The 27,147-nt window shown below is 50.4% G+C and overlaps 1 protein-coding gene across 2 annotated transcripts in view; it reads left to right on the top strand.

The window, feature by feature from the left end:
* The window catches only part of LOC116945810 (junctophilin-1-like), an 80,635-nt gene that overhangs the window by 19,294 nt on the left and 34,194 nt on the right, over positions 1-27,147 (top strand). For both annotated transcript variants that reach the window (XM_032960349.2, XM_032960348.2), the window contains exons 2-3: positions 696-1,198; positions 4,496-4,818. In XM_032960349.2, coding sequence (XP_032816240.2) covers positions 696-1,198; positions 4,496-4,818 — 826 coding nt within the window. The remainder of the gene's footprint in view (positions 1-695; positions 1,199-4,495; positions 4,819-27,147) is intronic.

The raw sequence follows: 27,147 nt of genomic DNA, 5'->3' as shown, positions 1-27,147 counted from the left end.
GGAGTCCCGCGGGTTTCACTTTTTGAGCAGAATTGTTTTGTTACAATTACTTAATTTGACGACAGAGCGCGAAGCGGCAAGACGCTCGGCTGAGGTTTGTCCTGGTTCACGTGTCCTTCATTATCATGAGCCCAGGTGTAGATGGTGTCGGGGGGGGGGGGGTTGTGGGGACCTGCACTGGCCGTGCAGTCGTGGCCGGTGGGGCGGGCGTGTAAGGATGCGGGCCGTCCCGAATCGATTGCTCAGAGTCGGTGCTCCAGCGTTTATTGTAAAGCCACCCCGATCGGATTCCTTGTTACGCCACGCTTGTTGCAGAAGTTTACAGGTTGGAGCCCAGCTGCCACCCAGGTTAATTTTGCAGGTGTGTATTGGCCATAAATGCTACTTTGTGTCATCTACTTCACAGTCATTTGAAAAAACAAAGTAGGCCATGCGTATCGGCGTCACGGTTACAATTGAGTAAATTACTCGCAAATTAACTACTGGCATACTCGTGCCCACCCGCAGACCAGCAGTGCATTCACTCGGTGCCACACAGGGGCAGCTGCCGCTGGGGGTACCCTTGGCTAGACCGCTGTGGCGTGAAGCGAGAGGTACTGCACGGGCGGTGAATGCTCTCAACCTCTCCTTTTCTTGTCCACCTCTTCCCCGCTCTCTTCATGCCCAATCTCTCCTCCCGCTCCCCGTCTCGGCAGGCACCTACCAGGGCCAGTGGGCGGGCGGCATGCGGCACGGCTACGGCGTGCGCAACAGTGTGCCGTATGGGCTGGCCTCGGTGGTGCGTTCGCCGCTGCGCACCTCGCTCTCCTCCCTGCGCAGTGAGCAGACCAACGGCTCCATCGTGGGTCCGGTCGGCGGGGGAGCTGGCGGCTCTCTGCGCAGCGGGGATGATGCTGGCTCGGCCGTGGGCTCACGGGGTGGCTTTGTGCTCACCGGCGTCCACCACAGCGACAGCGAGCAGCAGGGGGGCAAGGCCGGTGGCAAGCGTGGTGGTGGAGGCCTCTTCCGACGTGGCTCGCTGCTCGGCAGCCTCAAGTTCCGCCGGAGCGACTCGAAGGCCTCGCTGTCGAGCGAGCGGAGTAAGCGCAGCTCGTTCCGCAGCGAGGCCGGGATGAGCGCCATCAGCTCGGCTGCCAGCGACGGCACGTCACTTGCCGTGAGCCTCGGCGAGCCTGAGACGGAGCTCTTCGACTCGGAGGTGGGTTCGACGTGAAAGGCGGATTGGTGCACGGACAGAGGGAAGGATGGACGGGACAGAAGGATGGTCGGACAATCGGACAGTCGGAGAACCGGAGGGACGGACAATCGGACGCACTAACGGATAGTCACAAGGATGGAGAGGCGGAGGAGAGACAGGACAGACGATTCCCGCCTGCAGTTGGGATTAGCTCTCCTACGTGCATTTGGGTCATATGCCGGCCTTGCGTTGCAGCGGTCACCAGTTCAATTTGATCTCACCTCTTGTCTGAGCAGTGTAAATGTGTGAGAAGTGTTGTGACCTCCAGTGTGGTGGATGGGTGAGTGGGTGAGTGGATGGGTGGGTGAGTGAGTGTGTTGTTCTGACCTGTATTATGTTGGCGGTTGAATGCAGAGTGGATGAGACGAAACAGTCGGTCTGGTAGACCAAATCCCCAACATATTTGGAGGAATCGTTGAGTGAGGTTCGCGGGAACAGTATACATTATAGTAGCAATAGGCGATTAAGTGAGTGAGTGACTGGACTCAATTAGTGAGTGCTGGATCATCAATCACCCTAACTGACTTTACACTGAATTATGTCAAGTGCAGCGAAGTAATAAACGGATGCTACACTCCAGATATGACATCAGGATTCTAACTTCGGACGAATCTATGCTGTGTACAGCAGCAGCAGTAATAATCGTTCAGAATTAACGAAGCTTTGGCATGGAAAAAAATAGCTTTTTCGATGCCTCCTTAACCAGATTTGTAACAAAGCCATTCCACGCCTGCTCACAAGAGACAGATGATGCTCGATGACCACACATGATGATGTCACGTGGGGACACGGTTGCCACCTGTCCAAGTTTGACTCGAATAGTAAGTAAGTACATTTATAGATGCCCGACACAACGGCAGTGAGTTCCAGGCGGATGGATTGCTGAGTATGTGAGTGGATGGGTGAGTAGGTGAGTGAGTGGATAGGTGAGTTCCAGGCCGAGGAACCACTGTGTAGGTGAGTGGGTGGGTGAGTTCCATGCTGATGGACCGCTGTGTAGGAGAGTGAGTGGGTGAGTAAGTGAATGAGTGGGTAGTTGAATTCTAGGCTGACTGCGAAGCTGCGAGGTCCGAATCCCGCTGTCTGAGTGCATGGAGCCTCTTCTATGTCTACTCAGCCTCAAATGAGTACCTGGTGCGATGTGCAAACATTGCCATTTGGGGACAAAGGAGGCCAAGCATAGTACTGGTCATACACCCTCTTTGCTGTGCCGGCCTTCATAGGTGCTTGCTAACAGCACTTTCCCCAACAGTCTGTTAAGGCTATACAGGGGAACTTTGACTTTGGATGAGTGAGTGGGGGTGGGTGTACTGGCACACAAATGGCCATCAGGTAGTGTTGAGCACATTGGTGTAGACACATGCTTATATGAATGTGCACAGCTTGTAATCAATATTTTGGTTAATTGGCAGCCATTGCAGGTCATTGCAAATGGTCGGTGTAATGTGATCATATTTTCCTTTCTGCACTGTCAGACACGTGGCTGAGTTCAGAAGAGACTGGAGCGGACATAGATGGATGGCGCTGGTGCAGCTGAAAACGCTATTACAATAGTCCACACGATTGGTGATGACTGCATGGACTAGCGTCTTAGCTGCATTAAGAGTCAATGAGCGGCATATTACAGTTCAGGAAAGTGGCATCTGTGTTTGGGGTGGCAAGAGTTGGTTTGTACTGAGATTTGGCGATGCAGTACACTGCACAGTTTTGGCCCAGGCTGACTAAGAAACATGTCCCAGATAGTGTGCATAACTATGGGCTCTGTTGTCAGTGATTGACTATACTAAGCATAGGCGGTTAGGATATTGCGAATGCTCCTTGCTAGTTTTGTGCGCCGTGTGTGGGTGTGAGGTCACCGTGAGCCTAGAGGGCTCGTCACGTGGTCCAAAAATGCGTTCGTGTGAGAGGTGGCCAGCTAACTTTCGGCTTGGATCTCAGGACTGTGTTGCCTCGGTGCACGGCTGTGAGACAGATTTGAACTATAAGACGCCACGTAAATGGATCATCATCAGCATCATCATCAGCCACAATCAATCCACTCTTGAGTGAAGACCTCCTCAAACTGCCGCCATCTCTCATGGTCCAACGATGCGTTAATCCATCTAGCGCATACGTACGAGCCAATTTAATTACTCCATCTCCGTGGCGGTCATGTTCCGTGGGACGTGTTGAAGTAACAAACACGCGGATGGTTCGATGCGGGTTGCATTTATTGTGCTTCGTCTCCGAGGCTCGAGTGCCGATCACGCAGCAGCAGCGGCGGCGGCAACGCGCCCATCGTGCCAGGACAGTGATTCCCACATGCCAGTACTTGTGGACCATCGTAGTGACCCCCAGAGTCTGAGCAGCTCACGTAACCACGGTGATGTGTGGTACCATACACACTCCATGTGCGGTCATCCCCCGCTGGTAGTGTTGCTGCCAGTAATGATGATGTTGGTGACAGTAACGAGAACACAAGTGGTGACGGTGATGACAGAGTTTCCGCCGACAATAATTTTGATGACGTTACACCACCGTGTGGGCGGCCAGGCAGCAGTGCAGTGGTGACACCCATGCTTCACTGAAAGAAAGGCCTGGGTTACATTCCTGACTCGGGTGCCTTGATGTGGGTGCCACGGTGGCGAGATGTTTAACTACCTCACCTAGTATACAGGAGCTCGTAGGTTGCGTCGACTTTTCTCCAGGTCCTCCGCTTTTTCCCTCCACATTTAGAATGAACATGCATTTAGAGTATTTGGCTGCTATAAATTTGCACATGATAAGTCACTTCATTGGGCTATCATTTGTGGCCAAGTTGCTTCTGCAAAAGAGCTACATAGCTCAGTGGACCTTAGCTGGTAAAATAAAAAAGAAATAGTTTAGTTTGAAGTGTGGATTTTCTATGTTCTCCTCTCCCGGGTATGTATAGGTTTCCATCAGGGTCCTCCAGTTTCCTGCCGTAACTAAAAACCATGCAGTGTAACTGGTATTGGCCAAACATCCCAATGATGCAGAAGAAAAATTAAGGAAAAAAAATTATGAAAACAAATTTGCTTTACCCTTTGCTTTACCCTATGTCTCAATATTGAAAATCACTCAATTTGGATTACCCAACCCGACTGAGAAAACTTGGCAGGACCATCCTGAAAACGAGTCCTGAGACTTGGTGAAACTTTCCCTGGTAAACACAGATCAATAAAATAACAATCATTAATGCTAATAATGGTGATGATGACCACATCACCAATCTTCCGTTTTGTCTGCGGGCGCCGGCAGGTGGAGGCCAACACCACGGAGACGTACACGGGCGAGTGGAAGGGCGACAAGCGCAGCGGCTTCGGCGTGAGCCAGAGGTCGGACGGCCTGCGCTACGAGGGCGAGTGGCTTGCCAACCGCCGCAACGGCTACGGCCGCACCAGCTACCCGGACGGCCGCTCCGAGGAGGGCAAGTACCGGCAGGGCACGTTGACGCGGGGCAAGCGGCGCAGCCTTGTGCCGCTCAGGGCCAGCAAGACGCGGGCCAAGGTGGAGCGCGCCGTCGAGGCGGCGCAGCGGGGCGCCACCGTCGCCAAACAGAAGGCCGAGATCGCCATCTCCAGGTGCGTGCACCAGCCCGATCGGTCGGGTTTTCTAACGTCCGTATGTCACGCAAGGTCGGTCCAATTTGAAGCAGAAACTTCCGCGAGTAGTTGTGTCGCCGCTGGGTTGGACCGGGGTGAGCAGCTAACCCCCGAGAGGGCCGCCGAGCCCCTGGGTTCTAATGTCTATCCGTAACCGGGGAGCCTCCCGTGGAGGTGGATCCATTACAGGCGACGAGGCCCCTACGATATCAATTCCCCCTAAACCCGCTCTTTGTTTTCCCCGGAGGAAGCTTCTCTCATTATCCCTGGGTGATTGTGTTGTACGGCCACAGTAGTCGTGGCTGTCGAGTGTGCAGGCGGTGCAACTGCACCTGGATGGGCTTAGAGGCTAGGCTACGAAGCTGGGTGGTGGTGGAAAATGGATGGGGGGGGGACCCGTGGTTCTCTATGCAGTCACTGCTCGCTTAACATCGGCCCCCCTTTATCGTTGTTTCGCTGGGACGTCGCCGATGAATTGCATCCCTATTTATTAATTTGATGTCGCGTAGTATCGCTCTCACGTCACTGCCGGTGGGCAACGCCCCTTATCGGCCCAGCGTATCCCTATTGGGCCATACTGTAGGAAAGTCCTTACTTTCACCGCCTGCGCGGGTGAGCGGTGTGATACAGTCCACGGCGGCGTACACTCATCTCAGTTCATTGTGGTGACGTCACCGTCTCTTGGTAGTGAACGGCAATTGTTGTTTATTGTTGTGCGTGAGAGTGACTGGGGAAAGGTGGTGCAGTGGTCAGTGCACTGCGCGATGAACCCAGCAGAAACCCGAGTTTGATTCCTGCTCACAGCCACCACTACCAACACCAGTTTCAGCGATTATCTGAACCAGGTCCTGGGCCTCCTCTGGGTCGACTCAGCCCCAAATGAGTACCTGTTGCAGTGTGTACACATCAGCACTTAGGAGACAAAGGCAGCCGGGCATGCGTGGTGCTGGCCACCTACACCCCCTTGCATGCCGTGCCGTTCTTCATAGGTGTTACTCGCTAACAGCACTTGCCCCTAGTCTATTAAAGGCTACAGGGTGATCGTTTTCTTTGGTGCAGTGGTTAGCGCACTGCGCTACGAGCCCGGCCGACCTGAGATTAATTCTCAAAAAATTCAGCTCAACACATTCGTCAATGATAAGCACTGTGTGTGGCCTGAAAAGAAAACTAAATAATCAATGACTTTTCAAGCAATGGCCATTCATAGCGCATACTGGTGAGTGTTAACCTAAACTAAACTTTTCTCTCCTTATAGCTACTGTTAATCGCCAGTGTTATTCATTTTTTCTTTTAAATATGTACGTTAAGAAAGTTTTTTATGTTCCCAAGTGTAATTGGAAATTTTCCAGGAACACAACCTCCCCTATTTACATTGCTTCTTATGGTAAAATCGGTTTCACTTCGCGTCGCTTTACTTAAAGTCACATTTTCCAGGAACGTAACCCCAACGTTCAACGATGAGTGACTGTATGAGGCTCTATGCGTCTTTCTGTGAGTTTTGTCGGTCTGTCTGCGAGTCTGATGCCCTGCGTAAGTCTCTGGGTCTGTATATGAGTCTACGACTCCCTGTACGAGTCTGGATGTCGCCCTGCATCTACCCTGGCACTCGATGGCAAAGCCCCTCTCGTGTTGCCACCGTTGCTCTGCGCGTCGTTGGTCGCGGCGTCCATTCTCGCTGCACTGAGGCAGCGCTGCAATGATTTCTCATTGTCAAACCCAAGAAACCTGAGACGTCCATTTAATTGCCTTTTAAATATCCCTAAGAACAAGAATTGGAATAGGTAACAAAGCCTTTGACGCTGCAGCACCACCAACGTTTTGTAACAACCTTGTCTACCTCCCTTAACATCGTAAATCATCCTTAAAAAATATCCTGAAGCAGAATTAGTGCTGGATACAAACACATTTGCCAATGTGAATTGTAAGTTTAATCCGTACCCATGTATTGAAAGTTCAATTTTGATGTGCAATTTAATTGAGGGACTACTGCGTGATGTCTTAGTGTGGTCTGGGACTGTTGTTTTTGTTGTTGTTTTACCTTGTCCAAGCTTGCATTTAGTGTTGATAAATCGGCAGATATGTATGTGCTTAGGCTCTTTTTACTTATATCCTTATTATTTGATTACATTTTTTTATTTAAAGCTTTCGTGACTGCAGTAATTCACCGTCCCATCAACGACGCTGGCAACAACGCAAGCACAACCTCAACCCCCTTCCTCCCTACCCCCACCTCACCCCGCTCTCTGTCTGCGTTTATTGTTGTAACTTGCTAGACCCACCCCTACTGGACATCTGTGAAAAAGAGCTTCATAGCTCATCGGATTCCTCTTTCAGTCTGCCAGTTCACACACGCACGCCACCAGTGTTATGATCGCCAGGAGGCTCGAGAAATGGCACGCGCGTCCATGCATAAATAAATGAATGAGTACAATTAATGCGCCCAGTAAGCATGCCAACGTTGGCATGTGGTCGGAACCATCGGAGCAACGTTGACCCAGCGTTGGCCACCTCTCTCCCGCGATGCGTGTCCTACTATACTGCGGTGCATCGCAGAGAATATCGCCGGCAAAAAGATGTATTACAGAAAATTGGATCTTGATTGAAAAATAAGAAATGAATAATGAAAAGCGAGAATTGTATGACTACAGTGTTACACGTGCAGATCTGTACAGGCGTGAAAGCTGAATAATTGCACAGACCCTGCAGTGAACTAGAAGAAACATTAATGTGTTTTTTTTATAGAGAAAGATGTTCAAAAACATTTAATGGACAGACAAGATTAATAACATACGGGTATTACAGATTGCAGGGTTCACAAGAAGAACATTCTCGAGAACTATTAGAGAAAGGTAATGTTGGGTTTCCTGGACGTGTAACGAGAAAAAAGATAATTAATATGAATGTGTTTTTGACTGGGAACGTTCTATGTACGAGAAGCAGTGGAAGATAGAGAATTCAGTTGCATGAGAGAATTTAAACAACAGGATGCAACTGGGAGGAGTGTAATTAGGGTTGTTGAGTAACTTTTTAGACAGAGCTAAATGAAAGGCCATGATCGCTGACGTATTTGAGAAAGGGCATGGCACATAGAGAAAAAAGAGGTGTGCTGGGCACATCTATATTTGTCTTGTGATCTGTCCAGCAGTGGAGATGGATATTCTGGACGGGGTCAGGTGGCTTCAGGCTTTGCTTCTCCATGCTCGGAGGGACAGTCCGTTGAGATGGTGGTGGTGCTGGTGGTGGTGACTGCGGTTATCTTGGTGGATGTCGTGAGGAGTGGTGGCACAGTGGTTAGCACATCCTGCTACGAACCCGGCGACGTGAGTTCGATTCCCGCTCATGGCGAACACCAGTGACGATTATCTGATCCTGTCCTGGGCCTCCTGAAGGTTGACCCAACTGTAAATAAGTACCCGGTCAATGTGTAAACATCGTCACTAGGGAAACAAAGGCGGCCGGGCGTGGTGTTGGCCACTCACCCCCTCGTGTGCCGTGCCGTCCTTCATAGGTGCTTGCTAACAGCACTTGCCCCAACAATCTGCTAAGTGTGTATGTACGTTGAATGCCTTTCGCACCGTACATAGCCCACCGTGCTATTTGAAGGGATCTTTCTCTTTGTTTGATGGTTATGGTGGTGATGGAGGAGGTAGTGGTTGTGCTGGTGGTGGCGGTGGCGGTGTGAGTGGAGAGTGTAGCGGTTAGCGTGCTGCGCTACGAACCTGGCTACCCGGGTTCGATTCCCGCTCACGGCCAACACCAGTAACGATTATCTGAACCGGTCCTGGGCCTCCCCTAGGTCGACTCAGCCTCAAATGAGTACCTGGTGCGGTGGGAAGACAAAGGCGGCTGGGTGTGGTGCTGGCCACACTGCCCCTTCGTGTGCCATGCCAACTGTAATAGCACTTGCCCCAAAAGCCTGTGTGGACTATACAGGGGGGTTTTGTCTCTTTCTCTGTGCCTTAGTGTGCCGTACCATGCGATGATGTGATTTGCTTGGAAGTGCTTCATGCACGGCTTTAGTAGCGCAACCATATCTGAGAAATGTAGAGGAGCACTTCATTAGTTGTCTTCTGGAAGAGACATTTACTCACAATGTGATGCTGTGGTGATTTGGTACGTGTGCTTATATATTTGTGTGTATGTCTCTGCTTGTGCCTTTTGGGTCTATGTGAAGCAGTCATCTGGTTAGCCTACTGCGCTACGAACCCTGCGACCTGGGTTTAATTCAACAGTGGTGAGTGATATCAGAACCAGGGGGTGCGGATTGATTAATTTAGACAAGAAAGTGTGGCCTCCATCCAGCAGTGGATTGATAATAGCTTATGATAAATAATGATGACGATGATGGAGTAGGAGCATTGCTCGACCTAAGAGAACTGCAGTTCTGCCAATGCCCATTTGGATATAGGGAAATGTGGCATTGTCCAGCACAGTGTAATATGGTGTGACATGGCGTGACGTGGCACGGTGTGGGTGTGAAATGATGTGTCGTGGTGTCATGCAGTGTGGTGCGATGTGATGCGGTGTGATGCAGTGCAGTGGGGCGTGGTGTGATTGGGTATGGTGTGGTGCAGCGTGGTGTGACAGAGTGGGACACGGTGTTGGTGCGGTATGATGTGGCGGAGTGTCATGCATTGGGGTGCGATGTGACGCGGTGTGACGCAGCACACTGGGACGTAGTGCAATGTGTTTTGGTGCGGCGCGGCGCATATCCACCCCGGATAAAAAAAAAGGCACGGTGCGTCTCCGCGATATTGGCCGGCTTAGGTGCCGATAAATAGTCGGCAGTGCCGGCTCAGGCTGATCCGTGTAATCTGTGGCCCCAACAGAGGATGCGGGGTGGGGTGGCTGTCGAAATGAGCATCCCTGAGCTCTCTGCCAGGGATGATGATGATGATGATAACCACGTCTGGGACTGAGTCACTGATCCCCCTACCAATTGTGTCTTGAGTCCGAGATCACTGGACCATAGGTTCCCACAGAGACCTATAGACTCACAAAGAGACCCGGTGAGGCGGGGGTAGGTAGGAAGGGGGTTGAGGGTGTGCTTGTGTTGTTGCCAGCGTCGCTGATGGGACGGTGACGTGGGGATTGTGCACGGCCAACCATCGCCCCCCCCCCCCCCCACTGGCCGCTCGCAGGCCAGTGCTGAGTCGGCTTGTGCTGCGCAGGGACAGCTGCCAATAGAGGAGGGGGGGGTGACTTTCCAACGTCAGCGATGATACGTGATGTTAGGTGCCTTGGGTTGCTGATGCATTCAAAGCGACGTCATATGGACGTGGACGATATTATTGGCTGGAGTCACATTGTTTTTATAGGCCCTATAGTTTTCATAGGCCCGAGGCACAGTGCCTACTGTGGCTCATTCGATGATATGGCCCTGAGCGGAGCGCCACTCAATGCCATTGAGTTCCGCCATTGCGCCGTGGGCTGGGCTCAGGCATCTTTCAACGTCCAGGTTGGAGCCCCGGTCGCTGTGGATGATGCTCCCGAGGAGAGCAAACTTCACGACGGCTTCAACCTGCTCGCCATGCATATGGACAGACCGGATTGCAACATCTGATGGGTCACCACATTCATGGATTTTGCTCTTCATCCAGGAGACCTGCAATCCCGAAAGCTTTGCCTCCGATTCAAACACCTCTAGGACCTACTCTTTGGCTCTTTCGGTAAGTCACGTAGAAAGAAAAGAAATTAAATAATAGAATACGACGTTTCGATTGCAACACCAGCAATCGTCATCAGGTAGAACTACATTTGAGAGAGAGACAAAACACAGACATGGAGACACAGATAGACACACAAGCAGAGAGAGACAACACAGAGAGACACACAGTGTCTCTCTTTGTTGCTGACTGTTTGATGTTGTTTTGGGCCTTTGGGCACTGTCCTTAGTAACTGTGTTTAGTGACTGTGTTTACAGACAAGTCTGCGGCTGCACCTGTGTGTGTACGCAGTGGGAAGCGGTTCGTGCGCTGCACCTGTGTGTTTGTTTACGCGCTGATAAGTGGGAATGTAACGGTTCGCGCCCTGCACAACGAGCCCTGCTCATGACCATGAACGGTGGTGGTTATTTTAACCAGTCCTGGGCCACCCCTCGATCGATTCGGCCTTAAATGAGTACCGAGTGTAGTGTTGTAAAGCATCAGCACTGGGGAGACAAATATGGTCCGGGCATACCCCCCTCATATGTCATGCCAGCCTTTACAGATGCTCGCTAACAGCACTTGCCCCTGCAGTCTCTTAAAGTCTATACAGGGGGCCTTTGTCTTGTGTGTTCGAGAAGCCGCTGGGGCTCGCACCACATGCCTGTGTTAATGGAGCACAGGGAAGCGAGGACACGTGCCTCTGTCAGCTGTGGACATTGTAAACAAAGGGTTTTATATATATTACATGTTTATAGAGTGTGCTGTTGGGGGAGCAGTGGCACAGCGGTGAACGCACTGGGGCTGTGAACTCGGCATCCTGGGTTCGATTCCCGGCTAGCGGCAGTGGTGAGTGAGGCTGTTTCTGAACCGATTGCGGAGCGCCGCCCCGGCCCCTGCCACCCTTCACCAACCCACATTGACGGGCGTGGTGAAGTATGGTCATACATAGACCATGACTGACAAGGCTTGGAGGGACCTTCGTCCACTGGTGGATCAACAAAGCCGTGGGTTGCACAAAGCGCAATGCACTCCGTTACAACCAACATGGTGAAGTATGGTAAAAAAATCACCGTCGCCGGCATGACTCTAAATAGAGTGTTCCAGTTAGTCTTTAGGATTTTTCAATTTACTAGTGGATGAAGGCCTCACCACGCTCTGTGGGGTTGTTAAACCAAGCGTCACTACGCTGCTCGTTGTGGGTTGTGAAGGCTTGGAGGGGTCTCCTGCACTGAGCTTGCTCCACCATACATGCAGGAGTTGATGGAGCCACACTCCACCAAGCTCTCTGAGATCCCACCGACCGTGCCCTACTCAGCGTGACTGTGGTCCAGGCTCCAACCCTGGGATCACTGCCGGGCATCTGTCCACACTGCACCCAGGCTCTGGAGCTCCCTGCCCTCTCAGGAACTCGCAAATCGCTGGAGGCTTCTCGTTACCAGCTGACAACCCCACCACCAGTTTATCAAGGCCTCGTCTCTTCAGTCCCTCTCTCCCTGGTTGCTTCTCACTTACTTTCCTCCTTTATAAGCATGGCGCCAATGTCCCATAACAAAGATCCTGCTTATAAGCCTAACAAAATGATGGGGCAGGTGCTGTTGGCGAGCACCTATGAAGGCCGGCACGCCACACGAGGGAGTAGGTGGCCAGCACCACATCCGGTCTTTGTCTCTCTAGTGGCGATATTTACACATCGCACTAAGGAATTCACTGGTGGCTGGGTCGACCTAGGGGAAGCCCAGGACCAGTTCATATATTAGTTGCCTATTTTGGCAGTGAGCAGGAATCTAACTCGGGTCTCCAGGTATTTGTGGTGTGGAGTTAGGGTGAAATTTAATGGTGGTGTTTGTAATGTGGGGCTTAGGGTGAATGTTGATGGTTGTGGTGGGTTATGGTTAAGGTGAATGGTGGTGGTTGTGGTGTGGGGTTGAGTGATGGTGGCTGGGTGTGCGTTAGAGTGATGTGGTTCATGGAGTTGGTGGCTTGGGGGTGTTGTTGCATTACGCTGGGGTGTTTGTAGTGTCACGGTTAGGTTTCGGTGTTTGTGATGTGGGCTGTATTATTGGCCCTCTGGGTCAGTGTTGGTGGCGTCGGTAGTGTGAGGGTGTTGCTGGTGTTGGTGTGAATCGGGGAGTTTCTAGTGTGAGTGTTGGAGATCCTGGTGGTGCAGGTGCATTTCAGGGCCAGGGTCCCATGGTTCCAGGGTCTTGGTAAGGTGGTGCGATTTCAGGTGATATTTGTTAGTGGTTGGGGTCATGGTGTTGGTGGTGTGGGTCGCGGTGGCAGCATTGTTGGTAGCGGTGTTGATTGTGTGGGTAATGGTATTGGTGATGTCAGTGGTGTCGGTTGTCTGGCTTTCAGCATTGATAGCTTGGACATTGGTTACAGTGGTGGCGGCGGCACGGGCGGTGTGGTCACGCCGTTGGTTTGTGTTGGTGTCCGTCGCGGTTCTGATATCGTCGGCGGTGAGGCCCATGGTTCTGGTGGTGTGGCTCACAGTGCGGGGCTATGGGTCATGGTGTCATGAGCTGCATGTGGCCGCAGCAGCAGCAGCAGGAGGCCTGTGTGTGCCTAAAGTGCTGAGTGGGCCTGGCTGGTATTTTAGTGGCACTGAGCTGTACTGGGGAAGGGGGCGGGGGTGGGGCGGGAGGGGGGCTGCAGGCAAAGCCTGTGCCTCTCGCTGGCTTAACGGAGCTGATATTATTGGAACACTATGAAGGCATACCTAATATGGCCGGGCTGGGGCAATTAGACGCACGGTGTGCTGGCGAGGAGAGTGGGATGGGGGTGCACAGAGGGAGAGAGTGTGTGGGGGGGGGTGTGATAGAGAGCACGTGCTGGATGCTGGGAGAGTGTCAGAGGGAGAGATGAAGGGAGAGAGAGAGTACGAGGGGGAAGTGAGTGTCGGGGAGAGAGAGATGCATACATGACTGGGTCTGGTGCAGAGAGAGGAATTCCGGCATTTGGAGCTGTGCGGCGATAATACACGGCCTGAAATAGGATCGGTCAAATTAACCAGCAAAGAGCTCGGGGACAGTCAAGCAGGACAGATTTTTTTCTTAAGCAGCAGAGCACGGTGACGTGCCGTGGAAATCGCTCCCGCAATGTGCCCGATCTCATCAAATCTCAAACGCAAAGCAGCGTTGAGCCAGGGTAATGCTTGGATGGGTGACCGTCCAGGCTTAATTTATCAAGTAATAATTTTCGATACTCTGGTTCTTTCGGTAAAGTCACGTAGATAGAAAAAATTATAAAAGAAAACACGACGTTTCCCCTATCACCAGTGGTAGCGAACATTTTCATGGAGAAATTTGAGACCGACGCCATCCAGGCATTCACCCGACGTCCTTCCTTGTGGAAGAGATATGGAGATGACACGTTCGTCATCTGGCCACATGGCCGGATGGCACTATACCAATTTCTCAACCACATAAATTACATACACCCATCTATCAAATTCACCATGGAAGTGGAAAATGATGGCAAGCTACTGTTCCTGGATGTTTTGATCGAGAAGAGACCTGATGGCTCGTTGGGACACTGTCTATAGGAAAGCCACCCACACGGATTCCTAACTAAAGCCTAACTCCCACCACCATCCAGCCCAAAATAATTCCCTCATCAAAACACTACACCATAGGTCCCGTTGCATCTTCGACCAGCACCACCTAGCCAGTGAGCTTGAACATGTATGCCAGGCTCTCAGGAGGAATGGATATTCTGACCGCACAATCCGCAAAGCTGCATCCCCAACCATGGGTAGAGAACCATCTGAGGACCCAATCAAAACCATCACCTTACCATACATAGCAGGGGTTACCAAAAGGATTGCCAAAATCTTGAACAAACACAAGATCCAAGTTATGTTCAATAAAGTACATAAAATCCGTGATTTTATCTCATCGGTGAAGGATGCGATTCCGGAAATGTAATGTCCTGGTGTCAAAAAGCTGAGTTGTGTCTGCGGCAACAGTTACATTGGTGAAACGAAGCGACGTGTCTCAGACCGGGTTCGCGAACACAAAGCGGATTTGAAACACGGCAGAACCAACACCTCGGCGGTGGCGGATCATTGTTTGAACGCTGTGGGCACACGTGACATTGTTTTCTCCGAAACCAGGGTGCTCTGCAAACCCTCGGGCCACCATCAGAGATTTGTTCACGAAGCCATCCAGATATACAAACACAGACAAAACTTTCATCGAGAAGATGGATTCAGATTGAGCAATCATTGGAAGGATGTGATACACCGCGCCAAGTTTTAACTGCTCACCCACCCGTGCGTCTTGTTGTCCGATTACTAATTCGAGCTCCTTTACTTGTTAATTTCTCAAGCCCCACCTGTCCCTGCACGCCACAAACCCTCCCTCTCCCCTGTGAACTCCTTCAGCCACGACTCGACAAAACTCCTTCCCCCCCCCCGTGCCTATATAAAGCCACAACAGCAGATAATTTTCTCACCTGAAGACGGACGTGACTTTACCGAAAGAACCAGAGAGTATGGATTCCTGCAGTCACGAAAGCTTCATAATAAATTTTTTCGAGTTGCTGGTAGACTGGAATAAGTATCCCGTGACTAATAGCCACAGCCGTAGCAGCAGTTTGTGAGGTAATATTTCTGTTTGGCCAGGTGAAAATTCAAGAGACCAGGATAGTCTTATTTGCAAGGGTGACCTGGGGCATGAGTTTGCGAGCAGGGGGTGATGAGTGCTGCTGTCTGTGGGTAATCCCAATTGAGTAATTTGCGGGCAATTTTTTTATTTCGCAAATTTGGACCCTCACGCGGCACGCAGTGGCCTACTCTTGCTAATGACGCCTAGGGATGCCTAACATCCACTGTGAAGTGGATGGCACATAGGATCATTACGGTTGTTACACCCACAGTAATTGCTAAACTATCTCTATTTTACCAGGTAAGGCCCACTGAGCTATATAGCTCTTTTTCAGAAGCGACCTGGCCACAAATGATAGCTCAATGAAGTGGTTACATTTTTAGCAGCCATATACTCTAAACACATGTTTTTTTTTACATGTGGAGGGAAAGACCAGAGGACCTGGAGAAAAATCTACGCAATCACGGGAAGAACATGCAAACTCCAAATATACAGGTGTGGATCGAACCCACGACCTCCTGTATACCAGGCGAGATCGTTTCCATCTCGCCATGGCAGCGCCCCTATAATAATCTGGGCGGCCGCTAGCCTCGAACCACGAACCTCTGCAACAAGCAACGAACGTGCCAGTGCTAGGCAACCGGATGTGGTGTACCAGGTGCAGAAATATTTTACAGGGTGGCCAACTCAGATAGAACCAGCTGAGATTAAGCCCTGCTGATGACCACCACACACAAACAGGTTACCACAGCGCTGCTGGTACAACATGGTGGGCAGTGGAGGGCAGCGCAGCCAAATCCATTGTTGTACCGCTATACTTCTACGCTCCCTCGACTGTTGCTCCCACGTCTATGCTCCGTTAACCTTCACTAACCTTAACTGGCAAATGGTTCCCACATCCCACAGGGTGTGGGGTGCTTATCATCCAGCAGTGGAATGACAAAAAGGGCCGTGTACGTGTGCAGACTTTCACCAATGGTGAGCCCTCTGTTAAAACGGGTCTCGCACTCACAGGGGCCAACATGATGGGTCCTTCCCCTATACAGCTACAAGAGCAGGGCGCAGGGATATGACACCCAACACTGTGTGGCAGAAGCACAGGATCTTGTCCCCAAGTATTTATAGAGGATTCACTATTTAACCTCAGAGTCCCAGTCGTGGCTAACATCAGTGGGCAATGATATCTGAACCCGTTTTGGGCCTGCGTCCGACAGCGGATTGACAAAAAACTGAAGATTATTTACATTCGTTTTAATTTAATAACAGAAACAGGGCAGAGGCTTCAATATGACTGTCAAGTGGGGCTTGGTCAGGACTAGTTGTGAGGAGGAATGATGGTAGGTGGTGAAGACTCGTGATGGAATGGCAGCCAATGGAGGGAACACACCTTGGATGGCATCCGCAACGTACGTGGAGTGATGAAATCAGCTGTGTTTCAGGAGCTAGATAGGTGGATCTGTTACATGGGTGGATCGAGATTGCAATGGCTTGGGGAAGGCCTTCATCCAGCAGTGGATCGATCACGGCTAATGATGATGGCGGCACCCATTTGTAAATGTAATTTTGAATTGCCTCAAAGTATAAGAGATGAAGAGCGATGGTCGAGGGTTTTGACTGCACTCTCCACGGCGGTGGCGTGGCTCAGCGTTTCGATCATTGGCAACAACGAAATGACGACGATTTGAGCGTTCGTCACGCGGGAATGTCACCGTGATTGGATCCGGCAGAAGTTAATCAGAATCAGGATCTCTTTTTACACAGATGTCCAGTAGACGCGGGTGGTCAGCAGGTTACAATAATAAATGATACAACGTGCGATAGGGAGTGGAAAGTAGAGTACAGGTAAGCAAGTCACCGAAGATAAATAAGTACAAAGTAAATATTTTAAAGTGCAAATTGCCCAAGTACATAAAATCCTGCCGATTCTTAAAGCTTGGGCAAGTCAGCAAGACAACAACAGAAACAGACCCAGACCCCACACCAAGACAACACACGGGCCCTCAATAAAATGTCACATTCGAATTGAATGATCGATACATGGGCAATGATCGCAGTTACAAATTACGTTCACAAATGTGGTTGTATCCAGCACCAGTGTTCTGCTGCCAGATATTTCTTGAAGGAAGGTTTACGGTGCTAAGCCAGGAAACAAGATTGTTCCAAAACGTTTGGTGCTGAAGCGGCAAAGGCTTTATCACCTATTACAATTCTCGTTCTTGGGATACTTAAAAGCGAATTACATGGACGTCTTAGGTTTCTTCGGTTTTGAAAGTGGCATTGATGAATTGGATAAGTATAGCGCAGGTTTTCGAATAACGAGTTTGTGGATGAACATGGCCCAGTGTAGAATTCTTCTTGCATCGCATGATGACGATTTACCGTGCCTTGTAGGTCAGTGTTTGGAGTGGTTTGCAAAAAGGTTGCGCTATGCACAGAAAAAAAAAACATTACACGGTATATGATGGTGTTAATGCGTCATGTGTATTTCTGCACTGTTTATCCTGTTTGCAGTGCGTTTTGGCATGGGTTTCGTGTAAATATTCTTAGTTTGCACATTTCCACCCTGCGATGTCCTGTAACTGCCACCACTACCGACGGCATTGGGCTGCGGATGTGTTGTTGCTCATTGGGGCCTTACCGGCCGAATAAATAAAGTCTGAGCCTTGAGTCTATGGCATCGGGTCATTGCGCAAGTGCTGGATGGATTGCTGTTGGCACCACAATATCACGAGCATCACATTGGGAGGAAGTCAAGAATGGTTGTCCAATTGAATACACTCGCCCCCGCCATAGGAACATGGAATTTCCAGAATGGCTTTGAAGGGCTGTGACCAGAAGATGAGCACTGCCTCGAAGCACATATGGACAGGACACATTTGACCTTTGACTATACCATATAGCATGCTCTGTTCTTTGATGTGCATTATCCAGGGGACTATTTTTTGTCGGTATCAAGATGATGAAAAAATAATAGGCTTTATCCTTTCCTGCAATAATACGGGAGGTGTTAAGATGTTCAAACAGAGAACGCCAAAAGGCGGACGGCACAATGGCAATACGCTCTCTGGTCCAACACTGGCGGTGAGACAAGGCCGTAAACAAGGCTGTCTCTGGTGCAGGCCAATCGGTTTCAAAGACAATGCGTGTACATTATAATCAAAACACGTTTGTTTGCATGTCGTCTCACGGGAATGTGTGGTTAATGCAGACTTAATGCCTTTTTCATTTTCATAATTAATATGCATTGTATTCCACAATGGTATAATTTTACGTGCGTAATGCACTCCTCTCACAGATGTTTGCGTCCGGTGCACATTGGTGCACACCACGTGTGTTGCTCTCATCTTGCCTGGATGTCATACCGCGATTTCCTCTCTTCCCACTACAAAGACAATGATTCCCCGTATAGTCTGAACACACTGTTGGAGCAAGTGCTGTTAGCGAGCACCTATGATGGCCAGCAAAGCACACGAGGGGGTTGGTGGCCAACACGACGCTCGGCCGCCTTTGGCTCCCCAGTGGCGATGTTTACACATTGACCGGGTACTCATTTACAGCTGGGTCCACCGAGGAGAGGCCCGTGACCGGTTTAGATCATTGTCACTGGTGTAGCGCAACGCGCTAACTACTACACCACCGCTCCCCACTATACGCATATCAGCACGCACCGCCTCACTGTAACTTCCAGACCTTTGTGCCTTCCGCTCTCTTATTGGGCCCTCTCGCTGCCTGTTGTTCGGCGTGCTTTATGTACGACGTTTTATTTTTTCAGGAACCAAAATCCATACTTTTATAAAATTATACACCGCGAGAAATTCGATTGTTTGAATGAGCTCCCACCGAACGACACATGTGGCGCAACCCGAAAACCCATTGAAGGGTTCCACAGCAGCAGGACCGCGAAAACTCACGCAACGGCCTTGGGGTGTAGATTACAGAGAGCCCTAGGGTCACGGTCGTGCCATTGCGGTCCGTGGCATAAAATACGCGCTCCTCCATGTCCTCCGCACACATAGATAAAGATCCCCCATATAGCCTTTTAACAGACCGTTCAGACAAATGCTGTTAGCAAGCACCTATGATAGCCGACACAGCACACGAAGGGGTGGGTTGCCAGCACCACCACACCCGGTCGCCTTTGTCTCCCCAGTTCTGATGTTTTCCCACTACACCAGCTACGCATTTAAGGCTGAGTCGACCTAGGTGATGTTCGGGGCCAGTTCAGATATCCGATGTTGGTTGTGAGTGGGAATCATACTTGAGTTGGCATTTTCGCTCCCCCACCCACACCCTCCGCACACGCATACACAGATACGCACGCATGCACACACGCATGCACACACGCATGCATACACGTACGCGCGCACACATGCACACAAACACACGCACACACACACGTGCACGCACGGCACACTTGTGAAATCGGCAAGAGTTCGTGGAAACATTTGAGTGCAGAGTGAGCTCCATGAATGGCGAGATATTTCAAGTCTCAATGAATTTTAGGGATAAAATAAATGGTTTTGAAGACAAAAGCATCTCATTAGGAGAGCAATTTTGACAGAGGACTCCAGCTCCATGGTTATTGTGAATTCAGGGCTTCCCGTTTGATGTCGGCTTTTGCTCTGTCTACACCGTTTAACAATACAACCGCTCATTGCTTTACGGACCACGTCCTCAGTTTGTACTTGTAACTTTGACAGCAACAAGTGCTTTAGTTTCATCACTAATAGCCTATAGTAATGTAATCTTTTGGAAATGTCTTTAAAATAATAATACAGCATTAACTGAGAAATTAGCAGTTGCAGTAAGGTTAGAAGTCTGATGTTGGTGATCCTTATAATGCAGTGATGCTGTGTCATCTTCGTTTCCCTCGTGTTTTTCAGGTCTGTATTCATAATTCTAAAAAATAAGCAAAGTCTGAGGCCTTCCCATGGCTTCAAAGGCTTCATTCATCTCTGAAAATGCCTGAATGGATTTCACCACCACCGCCACTCTATATGCCACGTGGCCTTTGTGCCACGAATGTGTGTGGCCAGATGTGCTAATGCTATACACTGTGCACGTGTAGGACATTTTACACGTGTCCGTGCACTGTAGGCGCACTTGCGTGGTACGTATGCTATACATAGTACACGTGCCATACATTGTACATGCGTTGTGCGTTGAATGTGTGTTATGCACGTGTTGTACACTGTGCTGTTGTTGTGCACAAGCTGTGTGCGTGGTCACGGGCTGCTCACGAGCGCCGCACGCGTTGGATGTGGTGTCTCACCGGCTGACACCCACAGATGTAATGACAACATATGTATACTGGACGTGGTGTGCCGGGCACATGAATGTTTTAATATGACTCTCCTCTGGTAAACGAGTGCGGCGAGCCCGCAGACTGACGTGGGTACATTGCCATCGCTCGTGTAACACCTTATCAGCTCTCGCACGCGAGCACGCACGCGCGCCGCGCTTCGGGGCCAGCGCACCTCGAACGTCTGGCCAAATCCTCAACTCAGTTCCGCTGCACAATCTCCCGCGAGATAATGTGGGAGCGTCACCGCCGCCCGTGACCTTGCGGCTGGTGCGTGCATGCGTTCGTATCATCGGTGCGCGAGCAGTGCCTGTCGTGCCAGCCGCTGCGATCTTCATCCTTGCAACCTCTGAGCTGCTCTCTTTCTCTTGCAGAGTGAGCAAATCCTGTGTGGCAGCGCATTACAAGTTGACATTACTACTACTATTATGATTAAACGCACGGTTTATTTCACGGGAGACTGAAACTCAAGATTTAAACTTAGGATCTCGGAAGCGCAGGCTCGGTGCTCTGATCTCAGAGCCACCCAGCACCCCCCACCCCCCTCCCCTTTCAAATACGTTTTACTCTTTTGTATTCCTCTAATCTGTTCATGTGAACGCTGTACAGATAGGGATCCACGTGGGTCTATATTCCTGTGACAGATTCGGTCACATTGGGCTAAATGGCCAGGCTGCTCTTTGTGATGATAACGCGATAACCGCAGTGAGCCCGCACGCCTGCCTACCCACGGGGCACTCTCCGGGGATGTCCCGGCGATTTTGTACCACCGCACATTTCCGTGCCGCGACCCCCGGGCTGCACGACACCGGTGGCTCGGGGGTCCAGGGGGGTAGGGGCGGTCACCTTGACACATTCTCATCATCGGTGATCTCCTCCGGCGGGTGAGGTTTGCGGTTGGCTACGTACAGTGGGAATGAAGTTCAACATACATACATGTAGACCACGTGCTCAGCCACTGTAGCTTCTGTTTGGCCAGATAGAGTGGGCTAAATGGGCATGGCACGGGCTGGAGAAGAGATGGCCTGATGCGGTGCAGGAGGATGTGGAGCTGAGTGGACTTGCCAAAGACTGGTACTGTACCAGCGGTGTCAAGGTCGGCCTCTGTGTAGGAGGCTCGTTGTTGTGAGAGTGTCTCCTCCAGACGGCAAAGGAGCGACACTCACAACAACGGCCGGAGCGCCGAGGCTAAAATGCAGCAAGTTGGCATAGTCGCGGGCACAGGTGTTGCATCTGCCAGTCATCTCAGTCGCTCAACGCATGGCACTTGTGTCTGTCTTGTGATGTAATTCCAACAAGCCTTTGACACTTCACGTGGCCTCAGAGTGCATCTGGCCTGGCACAATCTCCGTGGTGACGTCACCACCACTTAGTAGCGAATGGCGGCTGTTGTTGGTTTTGTGTATAGTTCAGTGTGTAGTTCTGGGTGTGTATGTGGTTCCACGTGTGTATGGTTTGTGTGCTGTGGGAAGCAGTAGTGTCGCGATTTATCGTGTTAACCTACAAACCTGGTGACCCGAGTTCAATTTCCACTCACAGCCACCACCAGTGACGATTGTCTGAAGTGGTCCTGGGCTTCCCTTGTGCGGTGTTTAAACATCGTCACTCGGGAGACAAAGGCGGCCGGGTGTGGCGCTGGCCACCCACCCCCTCATGTGCCGTGCCGGCCTTCATAGGTGCTACTTGCTAAAAGCACTTGCCCCAACAGTCTGTTCAGGCTATATGGGGATGTTTGTCTTTGTGGTTTATGTGGGAAGTGTCTTGTGCAATACTTAGCATAATTCACTACGTACCCAGCCACTTGAGTTTGATTCCTGCTCATGGCCAACACCAGTGAGAATTATCTGAACCGCTCCTGGGTCTCCCCTAAGTCGACTCAGCCTCATGACTACCCGGTGCGATTTGTATACTTTGGAGACAAAGACGGCCGGCAATGGGATGCCGGTCATCCACCCCCACTTGTGCCGCATTGACCCTTAGTACATGCTCGTTAACGGCATTTTCTCCAGTCTGTATAGGTTACGTAGGGATCTTTGTGATTTTTGTGCGTAGCACGCAAAATAAATCCGGTTAGAGAAATCGGCTTCTAATGTGGAGATGTTGGGTTTAATCTGCAGTTCCAGCCATCCTTGACTCCACAAAAAAACCCGTCATAAAATGAGCATGAATAAAAGAGGGCACCTGAAAGAATCTCAGAAGTGGTTCTGTGATATCCTCCATCCACAGGCCATTGCCAAAAATCAATTAATTCAAAACTGTTGCAAAATTTTCATCTCTTGTTCGGAAACCATTGGCACAATTGGAATAACACTTTGGGGACAATAATGGGGTTTTTTTCCCAACTATTCACTCTGTGTACTTCACGCAGCACAATCGTTTGTAGACACTCGCGCCACTCCGACAGGCACGGCCTTCGAGTGCCGGGGGTCATCTCCCACACGCGTCCTCCTAAACACGCATCGCTCGCCACTCATCCCAACTATGGCGTGTTTGTTTTACGCACTTAATCTGTTTTTTCTCCTCAAGCCTTAAGTCAGAGTGCACGCGTGCCCACGCGAAGTTGGTGCGTGACGTCCGCCCGTGGGGGACTCGCGCTCGACAAGCGTCCGTCGTTTTCCTGACAAGTGGGGCACCGGGTGATGATGTCGCTGGTCGCGCAGAGAGAGAAAGAGAGAGGGGGCCGCTCAATGAACGGACCACCGCCAGGCCAGCCACTCGATCAGGAAAGGTGGTGAGGCGAAGCTTCGGAGCCTGAGAATGTACATTCATTTTAAATGTACCGATTAATAATGACACACCCCGGTGGTGTCGGTAATGAAAAGATTTAACGGGGCCTGCAGGACGGGAGGCATTTATTACAATTCCTTGCAGTCAATATTTCCGATTTGCGCCAAGGAGAGACATGAATCGGATCTTTTTAATTGGCATTTTTTTTTATGCATGACCCTGGCGAAACGAGAAATATTTTAAAACCGTCATGGCTGACGTCAACGTGGTTGCCATGGCCACATCCCCGGCGGGGGGGGGAGGAATGTCACATGATCACACTCATTCAATGGATAGGCTGTTATTTCTATCCGGACTCCCATCTGGGGGTGTGGGAGAGCTGTGGATCGGGATGAGAAGGGTGGGTGTGCTGGATTTGGATGAGAGAGACGTTGGGGGTTGATGTGTTTTGATCGGGCTCCTGGATTTAATGGGAGTGGGAGCATGTGAGAGGATGCTGGATTTGATTGGGAGAAATTTCGTGGGGGTGCTGGTTTTTTTTTTTACAGCGAGTTGTTTGGGGGGAGTGGGGGGTAGGGACTCGGTTATGTATGAGGAAAGGGAGCTGGAAGTCTGTGTGGGGCTGTCAGTGGGGGATGAAAAGGACATAGTCTTCTGGGATGTGTTTGCCTGTGTAGATCTGTACATGGAGGAGTGGTGGCATAGCGGTTAGCGCGCTGCGCTACCGTTCTGGCGACCCGAGTTCGTTTTCCTGCTCACAGCAAAGGCCACCGCGTGTGGTGGTGCTGGCCACCCACCCCTCGTGTGCAATGCCAGATTCATAGGTGCTCACTAACAGCACTTCCCCCAACAGTCTGTCAAGGCTAGATAGGGCTCTTTGTATTGTACGTGAAAAGGATCAAGGATTTAGTGGACACGTGTGGAAGATGTGGTAAACTGGCTGATACAGGTTGGAAATAGGCTCCTGGTTAACTAGGATGTGGGCTGTAAACAGACACTTTGGGGATTGTGAACCGAGATGACTTTGTATAGGTGGCATAATTATAGCTGGCAGATGCGCTGCAAGTGGGTGATGTGATCGAGAGATGGGACGTAGGTGGGGATTGCGAGCTGTAGATCCGTGTGTGTGGCTAGCGGTCGGCAGCGGCTGGCATTCAGCAGCAGCTGCGCTGATGGCTCTGGGAAGGTGGCGTCGGGAGAGTGTTCATGGTGCCGGGTGAGAAACCGGCGAATCCTGACACTACTGCAGCAGCAGCAGCTCCTTCTTTTAATTCTTCAGCCGCCCACACACAGAGAACACACTACGCACACCCACAACCGACTATGCATGAAGACAAAGATCCCTCTTATAGCCTTCACAGACTGTTGGAGCAAATGCTGTTAGCGAGCACCTATGAAGGCCAACATGGCACTCAAGGGTCAGCACCACACGTTGCTGCCTTTGTCTTTCTAGTGGCGATGTTTACACACAGCACCAGGTACTCATTTGAGACTGAGTTGACCTAAGGGAGTCCCAGTTCGCCACTGTTATTGGTGATGAGCGAGAATCGAACTTGGGTCTGTGGGTTCATAGCGCAGCACGCTAACCGCTACACTACCGCTAACTGCAACACTACACACACACAGTACTGCATACAAAACACAGAACTGACTACACACAGACACAAATAGAACTGCACACTAGGCCTCGGCAAGGTAAGGTAATTTACCCTTTTTACCTGGTAAAAGGGTAGAGGGTAAAGGTGTCGACATGCCAAGGGGTAAGGTAAAGGGTAGGGTAAAGGTAGCGCAGAAGAATTACCCAGTAGGGTAAAGGTCGCGCGAAGTATTACCTGGTAAATACCTTGTTTACCGCTCGCTAAACGCTCCGTGGCGCAGTCCGTGACCTCCATTTAAAATTGGAATCATCGGGAGTATTCTATATGAATAAAGCGCTCTACCTAGCATTTACCTGTTATAAACTTTTTTCATGTATAGTACCCCAGTAATTCACCTGTAATCAGGTAATTTGTATGGGGTAAGGGTAAAAGGTAGGGTAAAGATAGGCTCGTTGCTTTTGACCTTATACCTTTTACCTTACCTTGCGAAAGGGTAAAAGGTAAGGGTAAAGTGATTGTATTGTGGTAAGGTAAAAGGTAGGGTAAAGGTAGGCTTGTTTTTACCTTTTACCTTACCTTGACGAGGCCTACTGCACACACAACAACAACAATAGTGGCCGTTCGCCAATAAGTGGCGGTAACATCATTACAGTGCTTGTGCCAGGCTAGGTGCACTTTGAAACCATTTGAACTGTCAAAATCCAGCTGACAGGAGTTCAAGCGACAGACACCAGGTGCCAAGGGTTGACTGAGATGACTGGCAGATGCACCAACTGTGTTCTCCACTTGTACTAACTTTCTGATTTTTAGTTGCCCGGCACTCTGCTTATTGTTGTGAGCATTGCTTCTCTGCCCTCCATTAATTTTAGAGGGCAACTGTTTCCAACTGCCCAGTAGCATCCTTCACGACCCTCCTCTTTAGAGGCTGATTATGACTCCACTGGTACCAGTCATCAGCAAGTCCACTCAGTTCCACATCCCCACATCCTCCTGTACCTTGTCAGCCCATTTCTTCTCTAGCTGGTGACATGCCTGTTTTAGCCTCCCCTTATCCAGCCAAAGCAGAAGATGCTTGGGTATGCGGTAGCTGGTAATGTGGACTACATGATCCGACCAACGCAGTTCTCACCTGCCGGAGGAGCTCACCATTGGGACGGTATCCAGATGTATTAAGAATCTGTGAGCTCCTCACATAATCCAACCTGGTTGGATTGTAGGCCGGCCAGCCTGAATATTTAAAACTGGTGCAGATGTTTCTTCAGAGGGGCCCAGGTTTTACAAGCATAGATCAGGGAGGGCTTAACTGTGGCTGAGAAGACCTGCGGCTTCGTATGGAGCGACAGACCAAGTAGCTTCTGCAGAGCATTATGCCGCTGACTGAAATAAAATTACACTCAACTGATTTGGCGTGAGATCTCTAACGCCAAACCGGAAATGGTCATAAGCACACTACCCAGGCATGGAAAGTCATCTGCTCTCTTCACAACTGCTCTGTCACTCACTGAGAGTTGAGGAGGTGGAGTATTTGATGACAAGAAATACCCAGGCAGGGGCTCTGTTTTTTGTAGGGCTGATGGTAATGCATGTATGTTTGACTTCTTTCGCACCGTGAGTAGCCAACTGCGCTAATCGGATGTGCGGTTGAAGGACAACAAACTAAACACAAAAATCATTTCTTAAGAAATTAGTTTTTAATTTCGATTTGAAAGTGCATAGCTTAGTGGCTTCCTAATACCGGAAGGAAGAGCATTCCAGACGGTCACTGAAGTGGATCTGAAGGCGCAGGATGCAGTAACCGTCTTTGTTCGATGGTTAGCCAAAAGCCGCTGCGAGGATGAGTGGGGTTTACATGATGGTTTATGCTCCTTGAGATCGGCAAGATATTGTGGTTTATTTGTGGCAAGCACTTTGTGTGCTTTTAGCACGACCTTATAATGTATTCGTTTAGCAGCAGGAAGCCAATGCAGCTCGGCGAGTACCAGACGGACATGGTTGGAACTTGTAGTACCTGTCACGACACGTGACACGTAATTTTATACACGCTACGGCTTCGAATGTTTTTGCCAGACGTCCGTGTAGTCTAGTGAATTGCCATAATCGAGCCTGTGCTACACGGTATTTGTACGGCCGCTCATATCCGCCACCATTAATTGCAACCGCCGCCGCAGCCATCAGAACAGCCCAACGCTGAACTCGCGGTCCAGAGAAACTGGGTTTTGATTCTAGGTGAAGGTGGAGGAAACCTATGGCAGGTGTGTGCATTTCTCATTCGCATTGTCTCAATGAGTCATGTGATTGGGTGCGTACGTGCGTAGGTTAATTGGTGCCGTCCCCTTGCGGTTGGGGAAAGCGTGCGGCATTGTAGGACTGCCCCAAATATCACACCGGCTGTATCTCTATAAATAATTGTCCATGTTGATAGA

The sequence above is a fragment of the Petromyzon marinus genome, chromosome 25 (assembly GCF_048934315.1).
Source record: "Petromyzon marinus isolate PM22_M1 ecotype Great Lakes invasive population chromosome 25, UKy_Petmar_22M1.pri1.0, whole genome shotgun sequence".
In the NCBI taxonomy this organism is placed as follows: Eukaryota; Metazoa; Chordata; class Hyperoartia; order Petromyzontiformes; family Petromyzontidae; genus Petromyzon; species Petromyzon marinus.
Note: the sequence above shows the minus strand (reverse complement) of the source record. Positions and strands in the feature narration are given on the sequence as shown.